The following is a 25,014-nucleotide window of genomic DNA, read 5'->3' as shown; positions in this document are numbered from 1 at the left end:
TAGGGTTGCCAGATAGCTCCGTAAACATTGACCTTTCCTTTTGAAAACGCTAATGGAATGATCGACCAGTTCGTTTCAGATTTGTGAGATTGAGAAAATAATGAAGTTGATATGTCTAATACTATGTTCTACTCTGGTTATTTGAGTGAAAGTCTCTGACTTGATTTATGAGGTGTAATACCCCGGAAAATCCAAATTAAATTCCGTGGATTTTTAGAAATGATTTCACGATAGTAGGAGCGAGTACGAAGCTTGGAGAAGTGTGGAATTAGTTCGAACGATTTTATTTTCGAAAACGAACGTTTTTAGGGGGTCAACAAAGTTGACTTTTTATACGTTCAAAATTTGGGAAAACTTCCTTCATGAAAGTTGTAGAGCTCGTCGATACGAGTTCGTGGACATGTGGAACGCAATATTCGGAGTTCGTATGAATAAGTTATGAACTTTTGAAATTTGGGAATTTTCTATAAATATCGAAAAAAAATCAGAAATTTCATTTAAGGACGAAACAATTTCTTTTTGCGGAACAGTCCCCCATTTTCTCCGTTCTCTCTCCTCTCCCACGCGGCCGACCCGACTGACCCGACCCGGACCCATCTTCGTCCTCCGGCGTCTTCCGGCCACGACCCGGCCCTCCTTGTGATCGCCACAAGCCGCCCAGTCGCCTGGTGCCGCTGCCTTGCACCGCCGTTGCCCCCAGAGCTGGATCGAAGCGACCCCAGGCGGAGTAACCGACCCGACCGGATCTCAGCCGTGCCGGCGTTGCACGGGCCGATCCTCCCCATTTTCGTGATCTCCTCTTCCCCCTGATCATCCCCATATAGGCCTTGCTTGACGATTTGGAGTGTGGAGTGAAAGATCACGAGTTGAAGATTTCGACGTCCCTGATTCAATCTGGAATCTGATCAGACGCACGAGATTAATCCAACTTCAACGCTTGATCTAGGACGATCTAGGCCGAACCAGGCTTAGCTCCAGGTATGAAAGTCGACCACCCTTTCATTTTGAACCAGTTTGTAGTTGGTCACTTTGCCATCTGAGGTGGTTGACCGGCGTTGACCGCCGCGTTGACCGCCCACTGACCACCGCTTGTGGCGGCGCATCAGACCATATTTCGAGTTTTCATTATCTAGGCGATGATCTATGCATCCATACGAGCGTTTTGATATATAACATGGTCATGTTAGAAAAAGTTGATAAATAGTGGATTTACGTTTTGACGTTACTATTTAACGTTTTTACGTTTATCTTCGGTTTACGATCTGTGAAGATCTGACCATCGGTTTTGCTTCAATTTTGGATATGTTGATCGTATGACTGTCCCGGTGACCTTGTGAGGTCACGGGCGAAGATCCGACCGTTGGATCTTCGTATAATTGAGAAATAGTGATTCGGAAGGCGATTCGTGAGAATCTGACCGTCGGATTTTCATATAATTTTGTGGAGATGTTAGTAAAGGCGATTCAGGAAGATCTGACCGTTGGATCTTCGTGATAATTTTGGAGGATGATCCTAAAGGCGATCCGTGAGGATCCGACCGTTGGATCATCATTAAATTCAGATCCGACCGTTGGATCATCGTTTAATTTGAATCTGAGCGTTGGATCGTCGTTTAATTACATATTTGAGTTGTTGGCTAAGTCAAGATCATTATTGGACTAGGTGATTGACGGTTTGAGTTGGTGGACGATTGTGGATCGTATTTTGAGCTGAATTGAAGACGCAGCGGGATTATCGAGGTGAGTAAACCTCACGTGGTTCATATTACGAACCCAATACAATTAATTGCTTTATTTTGTTGCAATCATATGAACTATTGTTGGTGTTACTAGACATTCCTGTGTGAATGTCTGTATATATATTATTACGTGAAATAATATGTATTGTTGGAGTTGTGTTGAGTTATTGTTGAGAAACAATATATTGTGAGAGATATTGAGTTTATTGTTGAGAAACAATATATTGTGAGAGGTGTTGAGTTTTATTGTTGAGGAACAATAAATTGTTGTGATCTGTGGAGATCACTAGGTCACGAGGTGACCATGGCATCTATTAGTGAATCACGCTCTCGTACCGGGCTGGTGGTTATTAATAGTATTAAATCGTAATCACGTCTGTGGCCGGACGAGTGGTTACGTTCAGTTAGAGCTCTAGTCTGTCTGCCAAATGTGGAGTGACCTTATGAGTGAAATTGAGAGTAACTCATAAGTGTCAATATATATATGGTAACCTTATGAGGGAAATTGAGAGTAACTCATAAGGGTCTATATATATATATGAGTCTGTCTACCAAATGTTGGGAAATCTTATGAGCGAATTTGAGAGTAACTCATAAGTGTCTATATATATATATGAGAGTGTGAAAGTAACGTGGGTTTGTGGTAGTCTTGAAATCTAATAAATCAACAGTTCTTTCTTGTTTACTCATACTGGCTGTAAAAAGCTTACCGGGTTTTGTGTTGTTGCAACTCCCGGTACACTATTCAAATTGTGTAGCGGGTAATCCTACAGGACAGGAGAACCAGGACGGTGATCGTGCGGTTAGAGCAATTGTTAGAGTTTTACAACAATTGTAAGTTGTGAGGTGTGTTATGCTCATTTGAGCTTTATAATATATTGTGAGAGTGAATTGTAATAATGAACTCGAAGTTTCGAGATTTGTTTTTTTTTGTAATTGTAATTATTCAGGTTTCGGATTTGAATTTATCATTCAAAATCCGGGGCGTGACAGTTTGGTATCAGAGCGTAAGGTGCATATTTGGTGATGTGTCAATACCTTCCGAGTGATGGCCCGTCTGCAGCGGATCCCCATCGTGTGCTCTTTGGTATTGGCTAAGTCATTGGGTATGCGTGAGTGTTGGGAGTTGTTTAGGCCGCTAGGTCGTTTAGGGAACGTGAATACCTTCCCTATAGTATTGACTTGGTTAATATGAATTTGTATTTGACTTATACTGTGTTTTAAGTGTTATACATGTATTAGCCAAGCATACTATACTCCTTAGGTGATGGATATTCGAAGGGGTTGTACTTAGAACCTTACAGTTGTCTTGTAGGTTCGTATGGGAATAAGTTCAGTGGCCGCGAGTTACAATCCTTGAGGAATAGGAACCTCTTGATTCAACTCTGTTAAGTCAACGAGGATTGTTTTATGGAAATGAGGTTCTTTTGATTGTTGAAGTGTTTGGTTGAAGGCATGGTGTGGACCTATGCTCGTCTGTAATGTGGATACGAGTATTAATCGATGGTAATTTTGCCTTTTTAAGTTGAATATACTAATGTTCTTGAATAGATTCTTGACTCATGTGGAGTTGTGAGTAGTGTTGCGGTTAGGGAAGGAATTATTGCGGTTACTTCTTCCTTGTGCTTGTAAGTTGTTAAGCAGGGTTTAAGGTGCGAGACAAGAATTTTATTTTGTGCTCGATGGTTAGAGATGAGAGACCATTGTTTTGGGTTGTCGTTGAGTACTATAATTCCTTCAGAATCAAGATTGTTGGTAGAATTGGAATTAGTAGTAGTTTTGGTGATTCTGAATTTGAATTGAGTTCGCGAGATGTGTCTTATATACGTGGTTGATGTTGCTTGCATCATTTTGGAACGATACGTTACGATTCACAAGGAAAACTGGATTTGAAATTTATTCATTTGAACACCATGGGTTGATGACCTGACCGTGACTTGTGAATATAGTTTTGTTCAAGTGAATGAAATTGAATTTTGTGGCCTTTGTGTGGTGAACTAGTTTTCTTAAGTTTTGGATCGTAGTATGGAGATGGGCTGCAGTGAATTTGAAGTTGTTGTGTGTTTTAAGTTTAAGTAGGCGGGACACTTAAAGTTTTGCAATGGAGTTGATTTTGGTGTAATTAATTGGGAGAGTTAGAATCAGTTCTTGTGAATGATGTTGGATGAGAGTGTGTGCCTTTGGTGATTGATTTTAGGTGTTATAGTTAAACGCAATTTCGGATATTGATTTTAGTGATTTTGTTAGGTATCCATAGTGGTTCAAGTGAATTACTATGTGATATGGAGTTTGATTTGATTTCTGAATCGCTAAATGTTAGGGATTGAATTGTGGTGAGTTTTTGTTGAAGCAATTGATAGATGGAATTATCGAGATTCTATAAGAGTTGTAAGAGTAACTCTAAAGACGTGGGTTTTTCCTAGCTAACTCAGGATGTGTTTAGCTTTATAAATCCCTAATCCTATCGATGAAATTGTTGTGTTTGGTTTGACTCAGAGGATACTAGCTAGACCTCGATGCGACTTAATTGATTGTTGGATTCTTTTTGAGTGATTGTTTTTATTGCATCATTATGAAAGATGTGTGCAGTAGAGTTGTTTATGGTTTTGAAAACAGTATTGGGTGACCAAGGTTCGATCCTTGGTGTTGTTGTTGGTTAAACAAACAGGAAAGAAAACATGCACACCATCTTATTGAGTTTATATTACAAAAAAAAAAAAAGAAAAAAAAAAAAGAAAAAAAAAGCGAGGACTATGCTATACTAAGCCTAGTCAGCAGCTCCGGATGGGTTGAGGCTGAGCTCAAGAGAAACGTTTGAGCCACTGTTGTAACCGCCTGAGCCACCGAAATAGTAATCATGTGCACTACCTTCCTCGGAAGTAGTCTTCAGGTTACCAAAGACGTCCTCGCCGTGCACGGGGAACAGAGGAAGAGTTTGAACCTCCTGGTGATCTCCTCCTCGTTGTTGCAGGGATGTTTGTCCTCCTGTTGTGCCAAAAGAGTTGTACTAGTATTAGTGTTGAAGTGTGAGGAAGAATATGAAACAGAATTTAAATCAAGAAATCCTTCATTACCAGTAGAATAGGTGGAACCAAAGTTGAGATCAATGGATCTACCATCATCAGTAGAACTAGTGGACCCAAAATTGATGTCAATGGATCCACCAGCTGGCCCAAAATTGATGTCGATGGATCCACCAGCACCAGTAGAACCAGTGGACCCAAAATTGAGATCAATGGATCTACCAGTACCAAGAGAACTAGTTCTCATGGGCACTGGAGCAGCCTGATTACACCTATTCATCTGCTTCTCTCGAGCCCTGACGTTCTGGAACCAAAAGTAAATGTTCTTACCCTCAACATGCCCATACTGGTTCAGCTGGAGACAGATCTCGTGAATCTGCTCTGTAGTTAGGCACTTAAATCCCTTGACATAGTAAAGATCCTTGAGGATTCTTATTTGTTCTGGAGTAGGAATCCACCTGGTGCGGCTTCGCCAGAAATCCATGTTGGCACTACTTCCAGCTGCTTGGGTGTTTCCTCCCTCCTCTGTTGGTTGCTGTTGTTGTGGTTCCATTTGTTGCGGGGTTTGGAGCTCCATTAGTTGCAGAGTTCGTGGCTCTTGGGTCATGGGGTGAGAGGATGTGGAAATCGAGGAATACATGGTTTAGTGTTTGAGGGAGATTTTGTTAGAAGGATTGGAGTTGTTGAACTGGTGATTGGAGATCTGAGATTCTCAGAGGAAAGATGAGATCGAATCTTCAAATGGAAGAAAAGATCTGAGAAAGAAGGATTGAAGATTTGGAGGAAAATATTGAAGATCTGAAAGTTCAGAGGAAAGATGGGATTGAATCAACTAGATGGGAGAGAAGATCAGAAGAGAAGGATTGAAATTGATGAAGAAAGGATTTGAGAAGAGAAAGGCTGAAGAGTTGAGAGAGAAAGACTTGAGCTCGGAAGAAAAATTTCTTTTCTTTTGGAGTGAACAGTTTTTCTCCAGAATGCACCTATTTATAGAACAAGGTGAGCAGATCTCCACCGTTGGATGAACGATCTCAGAATTTGAATCCACGCGTTGGATTAAAGTCGCCCCGAAACCCGGAAAAGCTGTTGGCGCGTGTTGAGCGTGTAAGGGGACAGGCCGAACCTCGAGACGCTGTGGCAGACAGCTTTAGCCGAAAGTGATTTGCTTTCCGTAAATCACGGAAGAGACGTGTCGTGGCACGTGGAGTGTACCGACAGTTTGTTGTTATTCTATCGCTTATGATAGAATAAATAAAAGAAGTTGCATGGATAGTAACGAGAGCAGCTGGTGCTCTAGTGGTTGAAGAGCAAGGCTCATGTACAAGAGGTCAGAGGTTCGAACCTTGCCTCTCGTTTATTTTTATTATGTTCGCTTATGACATAATAAGTAAAACATTTGTACACATTATATTAAGCACAGCTTGTGCTCCAGTGGTTGGTGGGCAAAGCCCTTGTGCAGCAGGTTAAGGTTTCGAACCTTGCCTCCCCCGTTATTTTATTTATGTCGCTTATGACATAATAAATATAACACGTGAGCATATATTAATGAAGGCAGCTCTTGCTTCAGTGGTTGGGAGCAAAACCTTCGTGTTTGAGGTCGGGAGTTCGAACCTTACCTCTTACAAATATTTTTGGATCTCGTATATGCTTGATATACGACGTATATACGGTATGTACGGTATACATACGTATATACGGTCTGTACGGTATGCATACGAATATACAGTTGTACGGTATGCATACGTATATACGATCTGTACGGTATGCATACGTATATACGGTATGTACAATTTCATACCGTAGCCGAGCTGGAAGTTGGTGGGCCGATTGGTAGGCCCAAATCGTAAGCCCAAATAGTAAGCCCGAATGGTAGGCCCAAATGGTAGGCCCAAATGGTAAGCCCAATTGTTCGGCCCGAATAGTAGGCCCAAATGTTAAACCCAAAGTGGTTTGGGCCGGTTCGAAATGTGGATGGTCCGATTTCTTCAGGCCCAAATGGCCAGCCCTAGTGCTTAGCCCAAGGATTGAACAAGCCCAAGTCATCGTCACTGGGTGACATATTTTATTGGCGTGCTTTTGGGGATGATTTGTTTTGAGTGATGCATCTCTATTGTTGTGAAGAATGGTGCATGCTTGAGTTTTACTATAGAGATTTACCGTGATGCTAATTGAGTAGCGAAACACTTTGTGGGAGTGTTTACTGTGCTTGTATGCCAGTACAGAGTGAAGATCTATGTAAGGATCTATGAGATGATCCATGTGATGATTTTGTGTAATTGATGTGGAGTGATGTTGAGCAGTTGTGTTGTGCGTTTACGTTTGTGATGAAAGGATTTAGTGGCCATAGGAATGTATTTTTATACAAAGGGCTGAGGCTTTGTAGATTACTACAGATTTGGAAAAGATGGAGATTCTATAGTTAGGTCAACCTTAATCGAGAGGAATTGACTTACGCTCAAATTTCGGGACGAAATTTCTTTAAGGAGGGTAGACTGTAATACCCCGGAAAATCCAAATTAAATTCCGTGGATTTTTAGAAATGATTTCACGATAGTAGGAGCGAGTACGAAGCTTGGAGAAGTGTGGAATTAGTTCGAACGATTTTATTTTCGAAAACGAACGTTTTTAGGGGGTCAACAAAGTTGACTTTTTATACGTTCAAAATTTGGGAAAACTTCCTTCATGAAAGTTGTAGAGCTCGTCGATACGAGTTCGTGGACATGTGGAACGCAATATTCGGAGTTCGTATGAATAAGTTATGAACTTTTGAAATTTGGGAATTTTCTATAAATATCGAAAAAAAATCAGAAATTTCATTTAAGGACGAAACAATTTCTTTTTGCGGAACAGTCCCCCATTTTCTCCGTTCTCTCTCCTCTCCCACGCGGCCGACCCGACTGACCCGACCCGGACCCATCTTCGTCCTCCGGCGTCTTCCGGCCACGACCCGGCCCTCCTTGTGATCGCCACAAGCCGCCCAGTCGCCTGGTGCCGCTGCCTTGCACCGCCGTTGCCCCCAGAGCTGGATCGAAGCGACCCCAGGCGGAGTAACCGACCCGACCGGATCTCAGCCGTGCCGGCGTTGCACGGGCCGATCCTCCCCATTTTCGTGATCTCCTCTTCCCCCTGATCATCCCCATATAGGCCTTGCTTGACGATTTGGAGTGTGGAGTGAAAGATCACGAGTTGAAGATTTCGACGTCCCTGATTCAATCTGGAATCTGATCAGACGCACGAGATTAATCCAACTTCAACGCTTGATCTAGGACGATCTAGGCCGAACCAGGCTTAGCTCCAGGTATGAAAGTCGACCACCCTTTCATTTTGAACCAGTTTGTAGTTGGTCACTTTGCCATCTGAGGTGGTTGACCGGCGTTGACCGCCGCGTTGACCGCCCACTGACCACCGCTTGTGGCGGCGCATCAGACCATATTTCGAGTTTTCATTATCTAGGCGATGATCTATGCATCCATACGAGCGTTTTGATATATAACATGGTCATGTTAGAAAAAGTTGATAAATAGTGGATTTACGTTTTGACGTTACTATTTAACGTTTTTACGTTTATCTTCGGTTTACGATCTGTGAAGATCTGACCATCGGTTTTGCTTCAATTTTGGATATGTTGATCGTATGACTGTCCCGGTGACCTTGTGAGGTCACGGGCGAAGATCCGACCGTTGGATCTTCGTATAATTGAGAAATAGTGATTCGGAAGGCGATTCGTGAGAATCTGACCGTCGGATTTTCATATAATTTTGTGGAGATGTTAGTAAAGGCGATTCAGGAAGATCTGACCGTTGGATCTTCGTGATAATTTTGGAGGATGATCCTAAAGGCGATCCGTGAGGATCCGACCGTTGGATCATCATTAAATTCAGATCCGACCGTTGGATCATCGTTTAATTTGAATCTGAGCGTTGGATCGTCGTTTAATTACATATTTGAGTTGTTGGCTAAGTCAAGATCATTATTGGACTAGGTGATTGACGGTTTGAGTTGGTGGACGATTGTGGATCGTATTTTGAGCTGAATTGAAGACGCAGCGGGATTATCGAGGTGAGTAAACCTCACGTGGTTCATATTACGAACCCAATACAATTAATTGCTTTATTTTGTTGCAATCATATGAACTATTGTTGGTGTTACTAGACATTCCTGTGTGAATGTCTGTATATATATTATTACGTGAAATAATATGTATTGTTGGAGTTGTGTTGAGTTATTGTTGAGAAACAATATATTGTGAGAGATATTGAGTTTATTGTTGAGAAACAATATATTGTGAGAGGTGTTGAGTTTTATTGTTGAGGAACAATAAATTGTTGTGATCTGTGGAGATCACTAGGTCACGAGGTGACCATGGCATCTATTAGTGAATCACGCTCTCGTACCGGGCTGGTGGTTATTAATAGTATTAAATCGTAATCACGTCTGTGGCCGGACGAGTGGTTACGTTCAGTTAGAGCTCTAGTCTGTCTGCCAAATGTGGAGTGACCTTATGAGTGAAATTGAGAGTAACTCATAAGTGTCAATATATATATGGTAACCTTATGAGGGAAATTGAGAGTAACTCATAAGGGTCTATATATATATATGAGTCTGTCTACCAAATGTTGGGAAATCTTATGAGCGAATTTGAGAGTAACTCATAAGTGTCTATATATATATATGAGAGTGTGAAAGTAACGTGGGTTTGTGGTAGTCTTGAAATCTAATAAATCAACAGTTCTTTCTTGTTTACTCATACTGGCTGTAAAAAGCTTACCGGGTTTTGTGTTGTTGCAACTCCCGGTACACTATTCAAATTGTGTAGCGGGTAATCCTACAGGACAGGAGAACCAGGACGGTGATCGTGCGGTTAGAGCAATTGTTAGAGTTTTACAACAATTGTAAGTTGTGAGGTGTGTTATGCTCATTTGAGCTTTATAATATATTGTGAGAGTGAATTGTAATAATGAACTCGAAGTTTCGAGATTTGTTTTTTTTTGTAATTGTAATTATTCAGGTTTCGGATTTGAATTTATCATTCAAAATCCGGGGCGTGACATGAGGAGTGTGATCAAGTACTTACCGGACAGTATTTTGGTAATCAAGACGTACAGCACTTGCCGTGTTTATAGTAGTTGGATGTAAATTCAAATACTTATTAGAACTTGGTTCATTTTCTTAATCATATGGTTTAGCCTTTATCGATCTTATGATCGAATTGTTGTTTTCAGAAACTGCAATTGATGTGACTAATCTTCTAGTAGGGAAATATAACTAAGAAATTTAGTTTATAAAGCATTTCCACACAATATATACAAGCAGATAACTTATGCATCATATATTTAAAATTCATAAATAGCAACCAATTTTATTCCAACAATTCAAGTCATTCTTGACTGAAGCTCTTAACTAGCTTCAACATGTTTTGGTCCAAATTTCACTTATTCTTAGAACTATAGCCTTAATGTGCAGTGGTTTTCTGAGTAGATCAGTAAGGCTTCTGACCAACGATGTTTCCCCGGGGATCATAATTGCACCCGATGAAAGTACCTCCATTGTTGCACCTCACTTTGGCACACCCCACACGTGCCGAGTTGCGCCAAACGACCTGCGTGTAATGCCCACAGACCTTGCCAGAAGCACATGTGTTAGAGTTGTAATCATAGTTTGCCTTCTCTCCCACCCACAAGTTCACAGCAGATGTGCCTGATAAGTCGCCGGTGCTCTTTGCAAGGTTTTCGCCGTAAGGCCCACCAGAATGCACCAGGTTGCAATCACCAATATGTGAATTAGCATATCTTTGCGCATAAGTGGCTAGATTAGTGTCCCATGTCAAGCCTCCCACGCCCACGGCGGCTCGAGCACTGTTGTGGGCATTGAGGTAGTCCTGGGGTGAGTTTTGTGCATGAGTGGAATGGAGTAGGGCGAAGGCTATGAGGGAAATGAGGGATAATGAAATCTTAGACAATTCCATACTCGTAGTGTTTGAGAGTTTCTCAGGGTTCAGATTGATGAGACTATATATCTAGTGTGGTGTATATTTATAAGAGAAAATGTGGAACGTTCATAGTACGTAACCAAGAAAAGTCTTGGCAAAAAGAAAAAAGAAATTTAAAAGAAGAAACCCTAAAGGGTCCGAAAATGTACAAGTGCAAGAGCTCATCTACTTAAAGGTCCCAGTATGTAGCAATTACTCTGGAAAATGACTCGATCGGGTCCCCTGCTGTATGCTAGTGCTAGTAACAAGATATTGTGCAATGTGCATGGTATCTGTAAGGGAATATCAAACTTTCCCTGGCTTTGTGGAAAATGTGAAGTATCCTTTGTGGAAAAACAAAGAAGAAAATTAGAACCAAAAAACAAAACTAAAGAACGCCCTTTTCCACAATTAAAATAGAGTGGTCATCATCAACATATCCATCAAGATCAAGCGAGCGACTTAGTGACTATAGTAGACTATATAATTGGGCAAAAATTAAAGAGTATTAATATTTATAGATCAAAATTAAAAATAAGTCAAACATAGGCTACAAAAATTAAGGCATCTTGCAAAATTCCATGCATGTTGGTCTGTGCACATCGATCTGCACTTCAAATAAGACATCATCAACTAATTAAAATTAGCATCACAAATTCACCTGCTAGAAGATATAGTTCAGTAATGTAGTTGACATAAATAGCAAGGATTCTTTAGCTTTCATGAAAAAGTTCATCTCTTTATGATTTGTGTATAAGGTTCTAGGCCAAAGTTGAGTTATTTTGTAGTTCAAGTGAGCAAATGAGGATGCCAGTATAGTTCTATGATTTCATAGGAGTTTCAAAGCCTTAGAGAGCTTATTAACATTACAATTTTAATAACAAGTTAACAAACTAAAAGAGGACAATATAAACAGTGGCCAAAACTTAGCTCTGCGACATATCCAGCATGCAACATGATAATTTGCTACAATCTTTACCGAGTCTTTGAAATGCATTTTTTTAATTGATGAGGATTTGTAATTCCATGTTTGTGATTTGTGATGGTATTGGCAGTCCTCTACCTGCGAGTGAAAATATTTTATGTAAAGTACAGTGGTAATTGGGAATTGGAGGAGGACTGCATTCATTGTATTGATCTTTTTCTTATGCTTCATGGATTATACTTATTGATTTTATCAACTTCTTCACTTTTGGCATGTTATATATCTAGAACTGGTCTCCAATAATTGTATATCAAAATATAAGTAAAGTGGTTATAATTGGGCAGCCATGTTATTCCAGGTTGCTAGCGTAAACATGCTTACAACTAAATGTAACTAAATCTGAAATTTAGTTCTTATCGTTAGGGTTTAATTCTCACTAACAGTGTAATTTGGTTTCAGATTGAGAAAGCTTTTCTTAAGCAGCCAAAAGTGTTCTTGAGGTAATTTTCTTCAATTTCGTTTTGTTATCAAGATTTGGTTGTATTCAATTTCATTATGATTTGTATTCTTATGGATTTTGTGGCAATTTTAGTTCAAAGAAAAGAAACTGCAGATACCGCTCACCTATTTTGGATGTGACAAAAAATAGTTGATGTTCTACACCCTTTTCTTGGCTTTACGGGTCTTTAGTTTCTACTCTATATATCATACGCCAAATGATTGGACTTTTCTGATAATCTGAATCTGCAAAAAGAACTTTCTAAGCAGCCTGAAACTGCAGATATTTCTCACCTACTTTTAAGCTGCCTTTGGCTTCAACAAAACCTTCCTGTACCATTTTATCAAGATCTTTTGTCCATTGAATTTGAATCCAAATAACAAGAATGAAACATTCACCTTCAGTTCAATCTTCCTACCCTGTGGTCTGTTAGAGGTTTCGAGCCCTGGTCCTTCCATGTTAAGAGTCAGATACCATGTTAGATTGACTACCTTTTTTTTTCATACTGCTTTATAAGAAGGGACTTAGATGAGTTTCTGTTTTCTTCTGTTCTCTTTGTTTCTTAATTTATTTAAAGACAGCTATGTCATCTGGGTTTGTTGGTTCCCTCTCTAGAAGAAAAGCTTTTCAAAAATTTCTCTCACTATCAACAGAAAAAAATGTGTTAACAGGAATCATCATTATGGTTGTATTTGATAGTTGTCATTCTGCTTTTTACGTATGACCTACTTGGTATATGCCTAATGCGCTCACATGGTTGTATTCAGGTTTAAGTTATTTGAACTCAGAACATGGCAGTTGGAGACTTGGAGCGGCTCTGAAATATATTGGAACAAGGTCTGAATGTAAGGTATGATAGGATTTTATATGATGTGTGGTCTGTTGGAATGACAAGAATATTGAATTCATATTTTCGTATGATAGTTTTTTTTTTTTTTCTCAAAAGAACTTTAGCTGCTGCAATTTTGTGGCTGGCCGAAAATCTTTAGGGTAATATGAAATCATATGAACATAAATCTTTGTGTTTGCTAATGTTATCTTTATCGGATCCGGCTCCTCTAAAGTGAGGATTCTGTGAATTTACTTCAATTTCATAAAATCTTGACACTCCACATGATCTAAGGATCCTAACAATTGCCACCTCACTAAACCATCAATTTTTGGAATTTTATCTAAAAATTATTAATTAACAAAAGAAAAAAATTAGGGATTCTACGAGATTTTTTGGGAAAAAAAATTCTTTTCTTTACACCTGCGTTTGCTGCTTCTCTGTGGTTCCATGGAAACATGTCCATGGGTAGTGAAAGAAAAGCTTTAATCATGCAATTTCATCTGTTTCAAATCCCAATAAGAAAACTTTAAACCCTCAAATTAATTTTTCAAAGTTGTAACAAACCACCTCTATCAATAACAAGATTTATGAAACCCCATATTGATCACAGCCTTTCGCTAAAGTGAAATCCTTGGTTTGCAGTGACCTGCACTTTGCATTGCCTACCTCAATTGTTTCTATAATTATGAATTCATAATTGTGTATATCATTAAGACTCGCACATCAATAATTTTGTATAGATTTTTCTTCAACCATGGAAGCACACAGAAAGAGCAAATGCAATGTTTCAGCACAGAGAAAGAATTGAAGCATAAGATCACGTCAAATCCTTTTTTTTTTTTTTTGGAGTTAATAGTAAGTTATTGGTGTTTAAACTAAAATTCTAAAATTGGTGGTAGAGTGAGGTGTTAACTATTCGGACCCTTAGATCGGGTGAAGTGTCAAGATTTTATGAAATTAAAGTAAATTCACAGGACTCCTCACTTTAGAGGAGCCGGATCCATCTTTATCTTACTTCCGAAAAATACAGATAGGTCAAGATTTGTTCCCCTATTCTTTCTTTGGCAATTTCTCTAACCTTCTCTGCTTTTGATTGATATGAAAAACAAGAACTGTTTTCCCTTACCCTAAACAAAATTTGAGAAAAAAGAAAAAAGAAAAAAGGAACCCGTGGCAATGCGCGGGGGGACTATCTAGTTGCTTTCAAAAGCTCCTTGTTGTTAAGTGCACATTCAAGAAGATCAGTGTAGGCATTAGGCAACAATCCCCAATCTAGTTTTTGATAACTATCTAAAGTTGACATACTTGGTGATGTACAAATCTAGAAAGGTAAACTGCTATGCTTATAGTCTAGCTAATATTTTAAATCATGCCCTCGAGAAAAGCCAATTCATGGCCTGTCAAAATATTTCTAATTGAGAGCTAGAAATCATAGTGGAGGTACACGAGCTACACAATTTTTTAATTTTTTTTATATAGAAATGATAACATTATGTAAAGAGAAAAAATTCAAACTTAAGACAGGAGAGACATATATATATATATAAATACAGACCCTATCCAGAGCGAGGTCTCGCTCTGAAATTAAAGTGCGAGGTTGGAGTTTAGGGTCACTTTTCGGTCGCGTATCCATATCTCGACCGTTCAGTTTTTAGGTACTAATGTATAGATCATCTATGCAAAATTTCAGCTAAATTGATAGTCGTTAAGGCATTGATAACTGCCTTAAAGTTAGTACGGTTCAGGTTTGACAGATTCAGTTCGTCCATTGGTTTAAGCGAGTTAAGATACCGCAAAGATCATCAATTTGGCTGAAATTTTGCAGAGATGATCTATATATTAGTACCTAAAAACTGAACGGTCGAGATGTGGATATGCGACCGAAAAGTGACCCTAAACTCCAACCTCGCACTTTAATTTCAGAGCGAGACCTCACTCTGGATAGGATATATATATATATATATATATATATATATATATATATATATATATATATATATATATATATATATTTCTCAGGTGTGGACGTCCGTACCGAAATTTCGGTACAGATTTCCTGTTTTCGACCACTTTCCGGCCACATTTTTACATCTTAACTGTTCAGTTTTTAGGTCCTAATTTATAGATCACCTCTGCAAAATTTCAGCCAATTTGGTGATCGTTAAGGCATCCAACGGACCGAATCTGTAGAACCGGAACCGTTCGTATTTATAATGGTAAATTGCAGTTTTGGATGCCTTAACGATCACCAAATTGGCTGAAATTTTGCAGAGGTGATCTATACATTATGACCTAAAAACTGAACGGTTAAGATGTGAAAATGTGGCCGGAAAGTGGAGGAAAACGGGAAATCCGTACCGTCCGCACCTGAGACAGACTGTATATATATCACCCGATATATATTTTTTTTTTATATATATATATCATCAGACAAATTTGATCACGGATACACTTTTATTTCTTTATCAGTAAATTTTAATCATAAGATCTTTTCAGGAGTGACGATTAATCAATCTACTTCGTCAACTACTAATAATGAGAATAGTATGCAAATTGTTTTGGTCCCATCCGGTTACTTTTCTTGCATAAATTAGATATATCGAGAAAACGTATAAGTTCAGTTAGGTAGCTAGGTCTATCTATACCTAGTTATCCATCAGTTTCGGAATTATTCTCAATTGTGGACAGCAATGTAATAAACTTTGAAAAATAGTCAAAGAAAAAGAAGACTAAACTTTGGAAAATTGGGTAAAATCCATGAACTTGAGATACACATGTAATGGTAAACGGCGGGGTCTTTAAAAGAAACCCGGCCCGAATTATATGCAGGATTAATTATGATCTTATTTGAGTATTATTTAATGGATGAAAATGGTAGAATTTCGAATTCTAATCCATGCATTTGAATTGCACGAGTATGTAGCTAATGTTAATTTTAAAAGAATTATGTTAATATTAAGAAAACAAGGTTTATGATTAAGTTTTTAAACTACCTACAATGTCTTTGTTTTACTAAGAAAACAAGTTTTATGCATGTCAGCATGTACCATACGTTAAGACATTCTATGCGTTAATAGTAAATAATGACATCAAGTTTTCAGAAATGAAAATTTCTTCAAAATCCAGCTTGATGTACTTATTTATCTAGTAATTTTGTGAAGTTTTGCCATTCCCATTGCAAAACAAAATTAGCTAATTGATCTTTACAACACATCAAGGTGAATGGCAACTCTTTGATGGTTTCATTTGTTCTATCTAATTACTAACCATGATAATATGAGCAAGATCAAATTAATTTGTGACACTTGATAATCTATGATCATTATATAGAAGGCTTATAGCTTATAGCTTATGCATCAAAACGTACATAAGAATTTATTCCAATACGTGATTACAATGACATTCTACGAGGAATGATACAATTACATCTTCCATCTTATTCTTTGAAGTACATACTCCATAAAATACTGTATGTTTCTCAAAATAGCTCAGTAAGGTTTTTCCCCAACATAGTTGCCCGGGGGATCATAGTTGCACCCAATAAAGGTACCTCCACTGTTGCACCTCACTTTGGCACACCCAACATGTAGCGAGTTGCGCCAAACGCGTATAATGTCCATGTATTTTATAGAAATGTGTCACGCCCCGAATTTTGAATAGTAAATTCAAATCCGAAACATGAATAATTACAATTACAAAATCCAAATCTCGAAACTTCGAGTTCATTATTACAATTCACTCTCACAAGCAATATTGTAAAGCTCAAATGAGCATAACACACCTCACAACGTACAATTGCTGTAAAACTCTAACAATTGCTCTAACCGCACGATCACCGTCCTGGTTCTCCTGTCCTGTAGGATTACCCGCTACACAATTTGAATAGTGTACCGGGAGTTGCAACAACACAAAACCCGGTAAGCTTTTTACAGCCAGTATGAGTAAACAAGAAGAACTGTTGATTTAATAAAATACATTTCCTTTAACTCAAGTATAGAAATGTAGAAACATCACAATTACAATGATCACCACAAAACCACTTCACTTTCTCACTCTCATATATATATAAATATATATATATATATAAATATTATACACTTATGAGTCACTCCCCGTTACCCTCATAAGGTCACTCAACATTTGGCAGACAGACTAGAGCTCTAACTGATCGTTTCCACCTACCCGGCGCGAGGGCGTGGTTCACGATTTAATGCTATTAGTTTCCACCTACCCGGTACAAGGGCGTGGTTCACTAATAGATGCCATGGTCACCCCCGTGACCTATTGATCTCCACAGATCAATATATCTCAACAAATCAACAATTTATTGTTTCTCAACAATAAATTTAATACCTCTCACAATATTGTTGCTTTTCAACAATAAACTCAACACAACCATAACAGTACATAATATCTCACAATTTCAACAATACATATTATTTCACATAAATAATATATATATAGATAGACATTCACACAGGAATGCCCATTAATACCAACTATAGTTCATATGATTGCAACAAAATAAAGCAATTAATTGTATTGGGTTCGTAATATGAACCACGTGAGGTTTACTCACCTCGATATTCCCGCTGCGTCTTCAATTCAACACAATACACACCGAAATCTTTCACCCAAGGGAGACCGTCAATCACCTAATCACACATGACCTTATTTTAGCCAATAACTCAAAAACATACTCAAACGACAATCCAACGGTCGGATCGAAATTAAATGATGATCCAACGGTCGGATCCTCACGGATCGCCTTTAGGATCACCCTCCAAAAATCATCACGAAGATCCAACGGTCGGATCTTCCTGAATCGTCCTTACTAACATCTTCACAAATTTATACAAAAATCCGACGGACGGATTCTCACGAATCGCCTCCCTAATCACTGTTTTGCATTTATACGAAGATCCAACGGTCGGATCTTCGCCCATGACCACACAAAGTCACCGGGACAGTCATACGATCAACATATTAAAATTTGAAGTAAAACCGATGGTCTGATCTTCGCAGATCGTAAACCGAAGATAAACGTAAAAACGTTAAATAGTAACGTCAAAACGTAAATTCACTATTTACCAACTTTTTCTAACATAACCTTGTAATATACCAAAACGCTCGTATGGATGCATAGATCATCGTACAGATAATATAAACTCAAAATATGGTCCGACGCGCCGCCACATGCGGAGGTCAGACGGCGGTCAACGCGGCGGTCAACGCCGGCCAACCACCTCAGATGCTAAAGTTGTCAACTACAAACTTCTTCAAAATACAGAATTGAACCACTTTAATACCTGACTTTTTCTGAGACAAGGTCTAGATCGTCCTAGATCAAGCGTTGAAGTTGGATTAATCTCGGCCGCACGATCAGATCCTAGATTGAATCAGAGGCGTCCAAAAAGTCAAACCTTGATCTAGCGGTCTACACTCAAAATCGTCATGCAAGGCTTATATGGGGATGATCAGGGGAAGGAGGACAACCCAAAAAGTCGAAGAAATCTGCCGGGTAGTCGCCGGAAGTAGGAGATCCGGTCGGGTCCGAATCCGTTTGGCTGAGCATCTTCGATCCAGGTCTGGGGGCAGCGGCTCGACGAAGCGATGGGAGGGGACGGCTGGGCGTGGAGCGGCGATCACGGGGGAGTCCGGGTCCGGGGCCGGAGGAGGCCGGAGGGGAGAGAACCAGCCGGGTCGGGTCGAACACGACCCGCCGGGTCTGACGAGAAACAGAGGAGAGAGAACGGAGAGAGCTGGGGGCTTTTCCGCAAAAAGAACTTTTTTCGTCCTTAAATGAAAATAAAATCAGAAAATTTCCTATTTATAGAAAATTCCCAATTTTCGAAAATTCATAACTTAATCATACGAACTCCGAATAATGCGTTCCACATGTCCACGAACTCGTATCGACGAGCTCTACAACTTTCATGAAGGAAGTTTTCCCAATTTTGGACGTATAAAAAGTCAACTTTGTTGACCCCCTAAAAACGTTCGTTTTCGAAAATAAAATCGTTCGAACTAATTCCACAACTTCTCCAAGCTTCGTACTCGCTCCTACTATCGTGAAATCATTTCTAAAATCCATGGAATTTAATTTGGATTTTTCGGGGTATTACAATCTACCCTCCTTAAAGAAATTTCGTCCCGAAATTTGAGCGTAAGTCAATTCCTCTCGATTAAGGTTGACCTAATCATAAAATCTCCATCTTTTCCAAATCTGTAGTAATCTACAAAGCCACAATCCTTTGTATAAAAATACATTCCTATGGCCACTAAATCCTTTCATCACAAACGTGAACGCACAACACAACTGCTCAACATCACTCCATATCAATTACACAAAATCATCACATGGATCATCTCATAGATCCTTACATAGATCTTCACATAGATCATCACATAGATCTTCACATAGATCATCACTCTGTACTGGCATACAAGCACAGTAAACACTCCCACAAAGCGTTTCGCTACTCCATTAGCATCACGGTAAATCTCTATAGTAAAACTTAAGCATGCACTATTCTACACAACCATAGAGATGCATCACTCAAAACAAATCATCCCAAAAAGCACGCCAATAAATTATGTCACCCAATGATGATGACTTGGGCTTGCTCAATCCCTGGGCTAAGCACTAGGGCTGGCCAATTGAGCCTGAAGAAATCGGACCATCCACATTTCGAACCGGCCCAAACCAATTTGGGTTTAACATTTGGGCCTACTAATCGGGCCGAACAATTGGGCTTACCATTTGGGTCTACCATTTGGGCCTACCATTTGGGCTTACTATTTGGCCCACAACTTTTTAGCTCGGCTACGGTATGAAATTGTACATACCATAGGTATACCGTATATACGTATGCATACCATACAGACCGTATATACGTATGTATACCGTACATACCGTATATACGTCCGTATATCAAGCATATACGAGATCCAAAAATATTTGTAAGAGGTAAGGTTCGAACTCCCGACCTCGAACACGAAGGTTTTGCTCCCAACCACTGAAGCAAGAGCTGCCTTCATTAATATATGCCCACGTGTTATATTTATTATGTCATAAGCGACATAAATAAAATAACGGGGAAGGCAAGGTTCGAAACCTCAACCTGCTGCACAAAACTTTTGTCCCCAGCCACTGGAGCACAAGCTGTGCTTAATATAATGTGTACAAATTTTATACTTATTATGTCATAAACGAACATAATAAAAATAAACGAGAGGCGAGGTTCGAACCTCAGACCTCTTGTACACGAACTTTACACTCAACCACTCGAGCACGGCTGCTCACGTTATTATCCATACCAATCCTTTTATTTAAACCAACTGTTTCAACAATTCGGCCCAAAACATCCAAGACTGTTGCAGAAACCCAGCCCAACGTATCCAAAACTGTTACAGAAATCCGGCCCAACTCATCCAAAACTGTTTCAGAAACTCGGCCCATCATGTCCAAAACTGTTTCTGAAACTCGGCCCATCAGGCCTCCACCCACAGCTACAGTGATGCCTTGATCCGAGACAGGCCCAAGTACGGCCCACTTGTGTCACGGCTTATCCCTTCCGTGATTTACGGCAGTCAAATCTGCTTTCGGCTACAGCTGTCTGCCACAGCGCCTCGAGATTCCCTCGGTCCCCTTACACGCTCTCCACGCGCCAACAGCTTTTCCGGGTTTCGGGGCGACTTTAATCCAACGCGTGGATTCAAATTCTGAGATCGTTCATCCAACGGTGGAGATCTGCTCACCTTGTTCTATAAATAGGTGCATTCTGGAGACGCGACTGTTCACTCCAAAGGAAAAGAAATTTTCTTCCGAGCTCAAGCCTTTCTCTCTCAACTCTTCAGCCTTTCTCTTCTCAAATCCCCAGTTTTTCACTCTCAGATCTTCAATCTTTTCCTCCAAATCTTCAATCCTTCTTTCTCAGATCTTTTCTTCCATTTGAAGATTCGATCTCATCTTTCCTCTGAGAATCTCAGATCTCCAATCACCAGTTCAACAACTCCAATCCTTCTAACAAAATCTCCCTCAAACACTAAACCATGTATTCCTCGATTTTCACATCCTCTCACTCCATGACCCAAGAGCCACGAACTCTGCAACTAATGGAGCTCCAAACCCCGCAACAAATGGAACCACAACAACAGCAACCAACAGAGGAGGGAGGAAACACCCAAGCAGCTGGAAGTAGTGCCAACATGGATTTCTGGCGAAGCCGTACCAGGTGGATTCCTACTCCAGAACAAATAAGAATCCTCAAGGATCTTTACTACGTCAAGGGATTTAAGTGCCCAACTACAGAGCACATTCACGAGATCTACCTCCAGCTGAACCAGTATGGTCATGTTGAGGGTAAGAACATTTACTTTTGGTTCCAGAACGTCAGGGCTCGAGAGAAGCAGATGAATAGGTGTAAACAGGCTGCTCCAGTGCCCATGGAAACTAGTTCTCTTGGTACTGGTGGATCCATTGATCTCAATTTTGGGTCCACTGGTTCTACTGGTGCTGGTTGATCCATCGACATCAATTTTGGGCCAGCTGGTGGATCCATTGACATCAATTTTGGGTCCACTAGTTCTACTGATGATGGTAGATCCATTGATCTCAACTTTGGTTCCACCTATTCTACTGGTAATGAAGGATTTCTTGATTTAAATTTTGTTTCATATTCTTCCTCACACTTCAACACTAATACCAGTACAACTCTTTTGGCACAACAGGAGGACAAACATCCCTGCAACAACGAGGAGGAGATCACCAGGAGGTTCAAACTCTTCCTCTGTTCCCCGTGCACGGCGAGGACGTCTTTGGTAACCTGAAGGCTACTTCCGAGGAAGGTAGCGCTTTTGGTTACTATTCTGGTGGCTCAGGCGGTTACCACAGTGGCTCAAACGTTTCTCTTGAGCTCAGCCTAAATCCATCCGGAGCTGCTGACTAGGCTTAGTATAGCATAGTCCTCGTTTTTTTTTTTTTTTTTTTTTTTTTTTTTTTTTTTTGTAATATAAAATCAATAAGATGGTGTGCATGTTTTCTTTTCTTTTTGTTTAACCAACAACAACACCAAGGATCGAACCTTGGTCACCCAATACTATTTTCAAAACCATAAACAACTCTACTGCACACTTCTTTCATAATGATGCAATAAAAACAATCACTCAAAAAGAATCCAACAATCAAATAAGTCGCATCGAGGTCTAGCTAGTATCCTCTGAGTCAAACCAAACACAAACAATTTCATCGATAGGATTAGGGATTTATAAAGCTAAACACATCCTGAGTTAGCTAGGAAAAACCCACGTCTTTAGAGTTACTCTTACAACTCTTATAGAATCTCGATAATTCCATCTATCAATTGCTTCAACAAAAACTCACCACAATTCAATCCCTAGCATTTAGCGATTCAGAAATCGAATCAAACTCCATATCACATAGTAATTCACTTGAACCACTATGGATACCTAACAAAGTCACTAAAATCAATATCTGAAATTGCGTTTAACTATATCACCTAAAATCAATCACCAAAGGCAAACCCTTGCCTGACTCTAACATGTCCTCCATGCTTCTTCCTGCACCATACATAGGCCTCAAAATTTAATTTCATTCACTTGAACAAAACTATATTCACAAGTCACGGTCAGGTCATCAACCCATGGTGTTCAAATGAATAAATTTCAAATTCAGTTTTCCTTGTGAATCGTAACGTATCGTTCCAAAATGATGCAAGCAACATCAACCACGTATATAAAACACATCTCGCGAACTCAATTCAAATTCCGAATCACCAAAACTACTACTAATTCCAATTCTACCGACAATCTTAATTCTGAAGGAATTATAGTACTCAACGGCAACCCAAAACAATGGTCTCTCATCTCTAACCATCGAGCACAAAATAAAATTCTTGTCTCGCACCTTAAACCCTGCTTAACAACTTACAAGCACAAGGAAGAAGTAACCGCAATAATTTCTTCCCTAACCTCAACCCTACTAACCAACTCCACAAGGACATCTCATTACAAAACAAGATATTTAATCCTTGATACGTACATCCCATCCAAAAACATTTGTATATCCAACTTAAGAAGGAAAAATCTCTATCAATTTATACTCGTATCCAACCTAGGTACGTGCATAGATCCACATCATGCCTTCAACCAAACACTTCAACAATCAAAAGAACCTCATTTCCATAAAACAATCCTCGTTGACTTAACAGAGTTGAATCAAGAGGTTCCTATTCCTCAAGGATTGTAACTCGCGGCCACTGAACTTATTCCCATACGAACCTACAAGACAACTGTAAGGTTCTAAGTACAACCCCTTCGAATATCCATCACCTAAGGAGTATAGTATGCTTGGCTAATACTTGTATAACACTTAAAACACAGTATAAGTCAAATACAAATTCATATTAACCAAGTCAATACTATAGGGAAGGTATTCACGTTCCTAAAACGACCTAGCGGCCTAAACAACTCCCAACACTCACGCATACCCAATGACTTAGCCAATACCGAAGAGCACACGATGGGGATCCGCTGCAGACGGGCCATCACTAGGAAGGTATTGACACATCACCAAATATGCACCTTACGCTTTGATACCAAACTGTCACGCCCCGAATTTTGAATAGTAAATTCAAATCCGAAACATGAATAATTACAATTACAAAATCCAAATCTCGAAACTTCGAGTTCATTATTACAATTCACTCTCACAAGCAATATTGTAAAGCTCAAATGAGCATAACACACCTCACAACGTACAATTGCTGTAAAACTCTAACAATTGCTCTAACCGCACGATCACCGTCCTGGTTCTCCTGTCCTGTAGGATTACCCGCTACACAATTTGAATAGTGTACCGGGAGTTGCAACAACACAAAACCCGGTAAGCTTTTTACAGCCAGTATGAGTAAACAAAAAGAACTGTTGATTTAATAAAATACATTTCCTTTAACTCAAGTATAGAAATGTAGAAACATCACAATTACAATGATCACCACAAAACCACTTCACTTTCTCACTCTCATATATATATAAATATATATATATATATATATAAATATTATACACTTATGAGTCACTCCCCGTTACCCTCATAAGGTCACTCAACATTTGGCAGACAGACTAGAGCTCTAACTGATCGTTTCCACCTACCCGGCGCGAGGGCGTGGTTCACGATTTAATGCTATTAGTTTTCACCTACCCGGTACAAGGGCGTGGTTCACTAATAGATGCCATGGTCACCCCCGTGACCTATTGATCTCCACAGATCAATATATCTCAACAAATCAACAATTTATTGTTTCTCAACAATAAATTTAATACCTCTCACAATATTGTTGCTTTTCAACAATAAACTCAACACAACCATAACAGTACATAATATCTCACAATTTCAACAATACATATTATTTCACATAAATAATATATATATAGATAGACATTCACACAGGAATGCCCATTAATACCAACTATAGTTCATATGATTGCAACAAAATAAAGCAATTAATTGTATTGGGTTCGTAATATGAACCACGTGAGGTTTACTCACCTCGATATTCCCGCTGCGTCTTCAATTCAACACAATACACACCGAAATCTTTCACCCAAGGGAGACCGTCAATCACCTAATCACACATGACCTTATTTTAGCCAATAACTCAAAAACATACTCAAACGACAATCCAACGGTCGGATCGAAATTAAATGATGATCCAACGGTCGGATCCTCATGGATCGCCTTTAGGATCACCCTCCAAAAATCATCACGAAGATCCAACGGTCGGATCTTCCTGAATCGTCCTTACTAACATCTTCACAAATTTATACAAAAATCCGACGGACGGATTCTCACGAATCGCCTCCCTAATCACTGTTTTGCATTTATACGAAGATCCAACGGTCGGATCTTCGCCCATGACCACACAAAGTCACCGGGACAGTCATACGATCAACATATTAAAATTTGAAGTAAAACCGATGGTCTGATCTTCGCAGATCGTAAACCG

The 25,014-nt window shown here is 39.4% G+C and overlaps 1 protein-coding gene and 1 long non-coding RNA gene across 2 annotated transcripts in view; one reads left to right on the top strand and one right to left on the bottom strand.

Annotated features, from left to right (window-relative positions):
• Positions 1-1,556: 1,556 nt before the first annotated feature.
• LOC133739775 (uncharacterized) overlaps positions 1,557-25,014 on the top strand; it is a 44,577-nt gene continuing 21,119 nt past the window's right edge. Inside the window, exons 1-2 of the long non-coding RNA XR_009860819.1 lie at positions 1,557-1,739; positions 2,497-2,730. This is a non-coding gene — a long non-coding RNA (uncharacterized LOC133739775). The remainder of the gene's footprint in view (positions 1,740-2,496; positions 2,731-25,014) is intronic.
• On the bottom strand, positions 10,066-10,784 carry LOC133739286 (pathogenesis-related protein 1-like). The gene has a single exon (XM_062167030.1). The coding sequence runs from the start codon at positions 10,724-10,726 to the stop codon at positions 10,241-10,243; it is 486 nt and encodes a 161-aa protein (XP_062023014.1). The 5' UTR covers positions 10,727-10,784; the 3' UTR covers positions 10,066-10,240.

This window comes from Rosa rugosa, chromosome 3 (genome assembly GCF_958449725.1).
Source record: "Rosa rugosa chromosome 3, drRosRugo1.1, whole genome shotgun sequence".
NCBI lineage: Eukaryota > Viridiplantae > Streptophyta > Magnoliopsida > Rosales > Rosaceae > Rosa > Rosa rugosa.
Note: the sequence above shows the minus strand (reverse complement) of the source record. Positions and strands in the feature narration are given on the sequence as shown.

Coding starts and splice junctions, on each gene's coding strand:
- LOC133739286 (XM_062167030.1), bottom strand. CDS start 10,726: ATGGAATTGTCTAAGATTTCATTATCCCTCATTTCCCTCATAGCCTTC.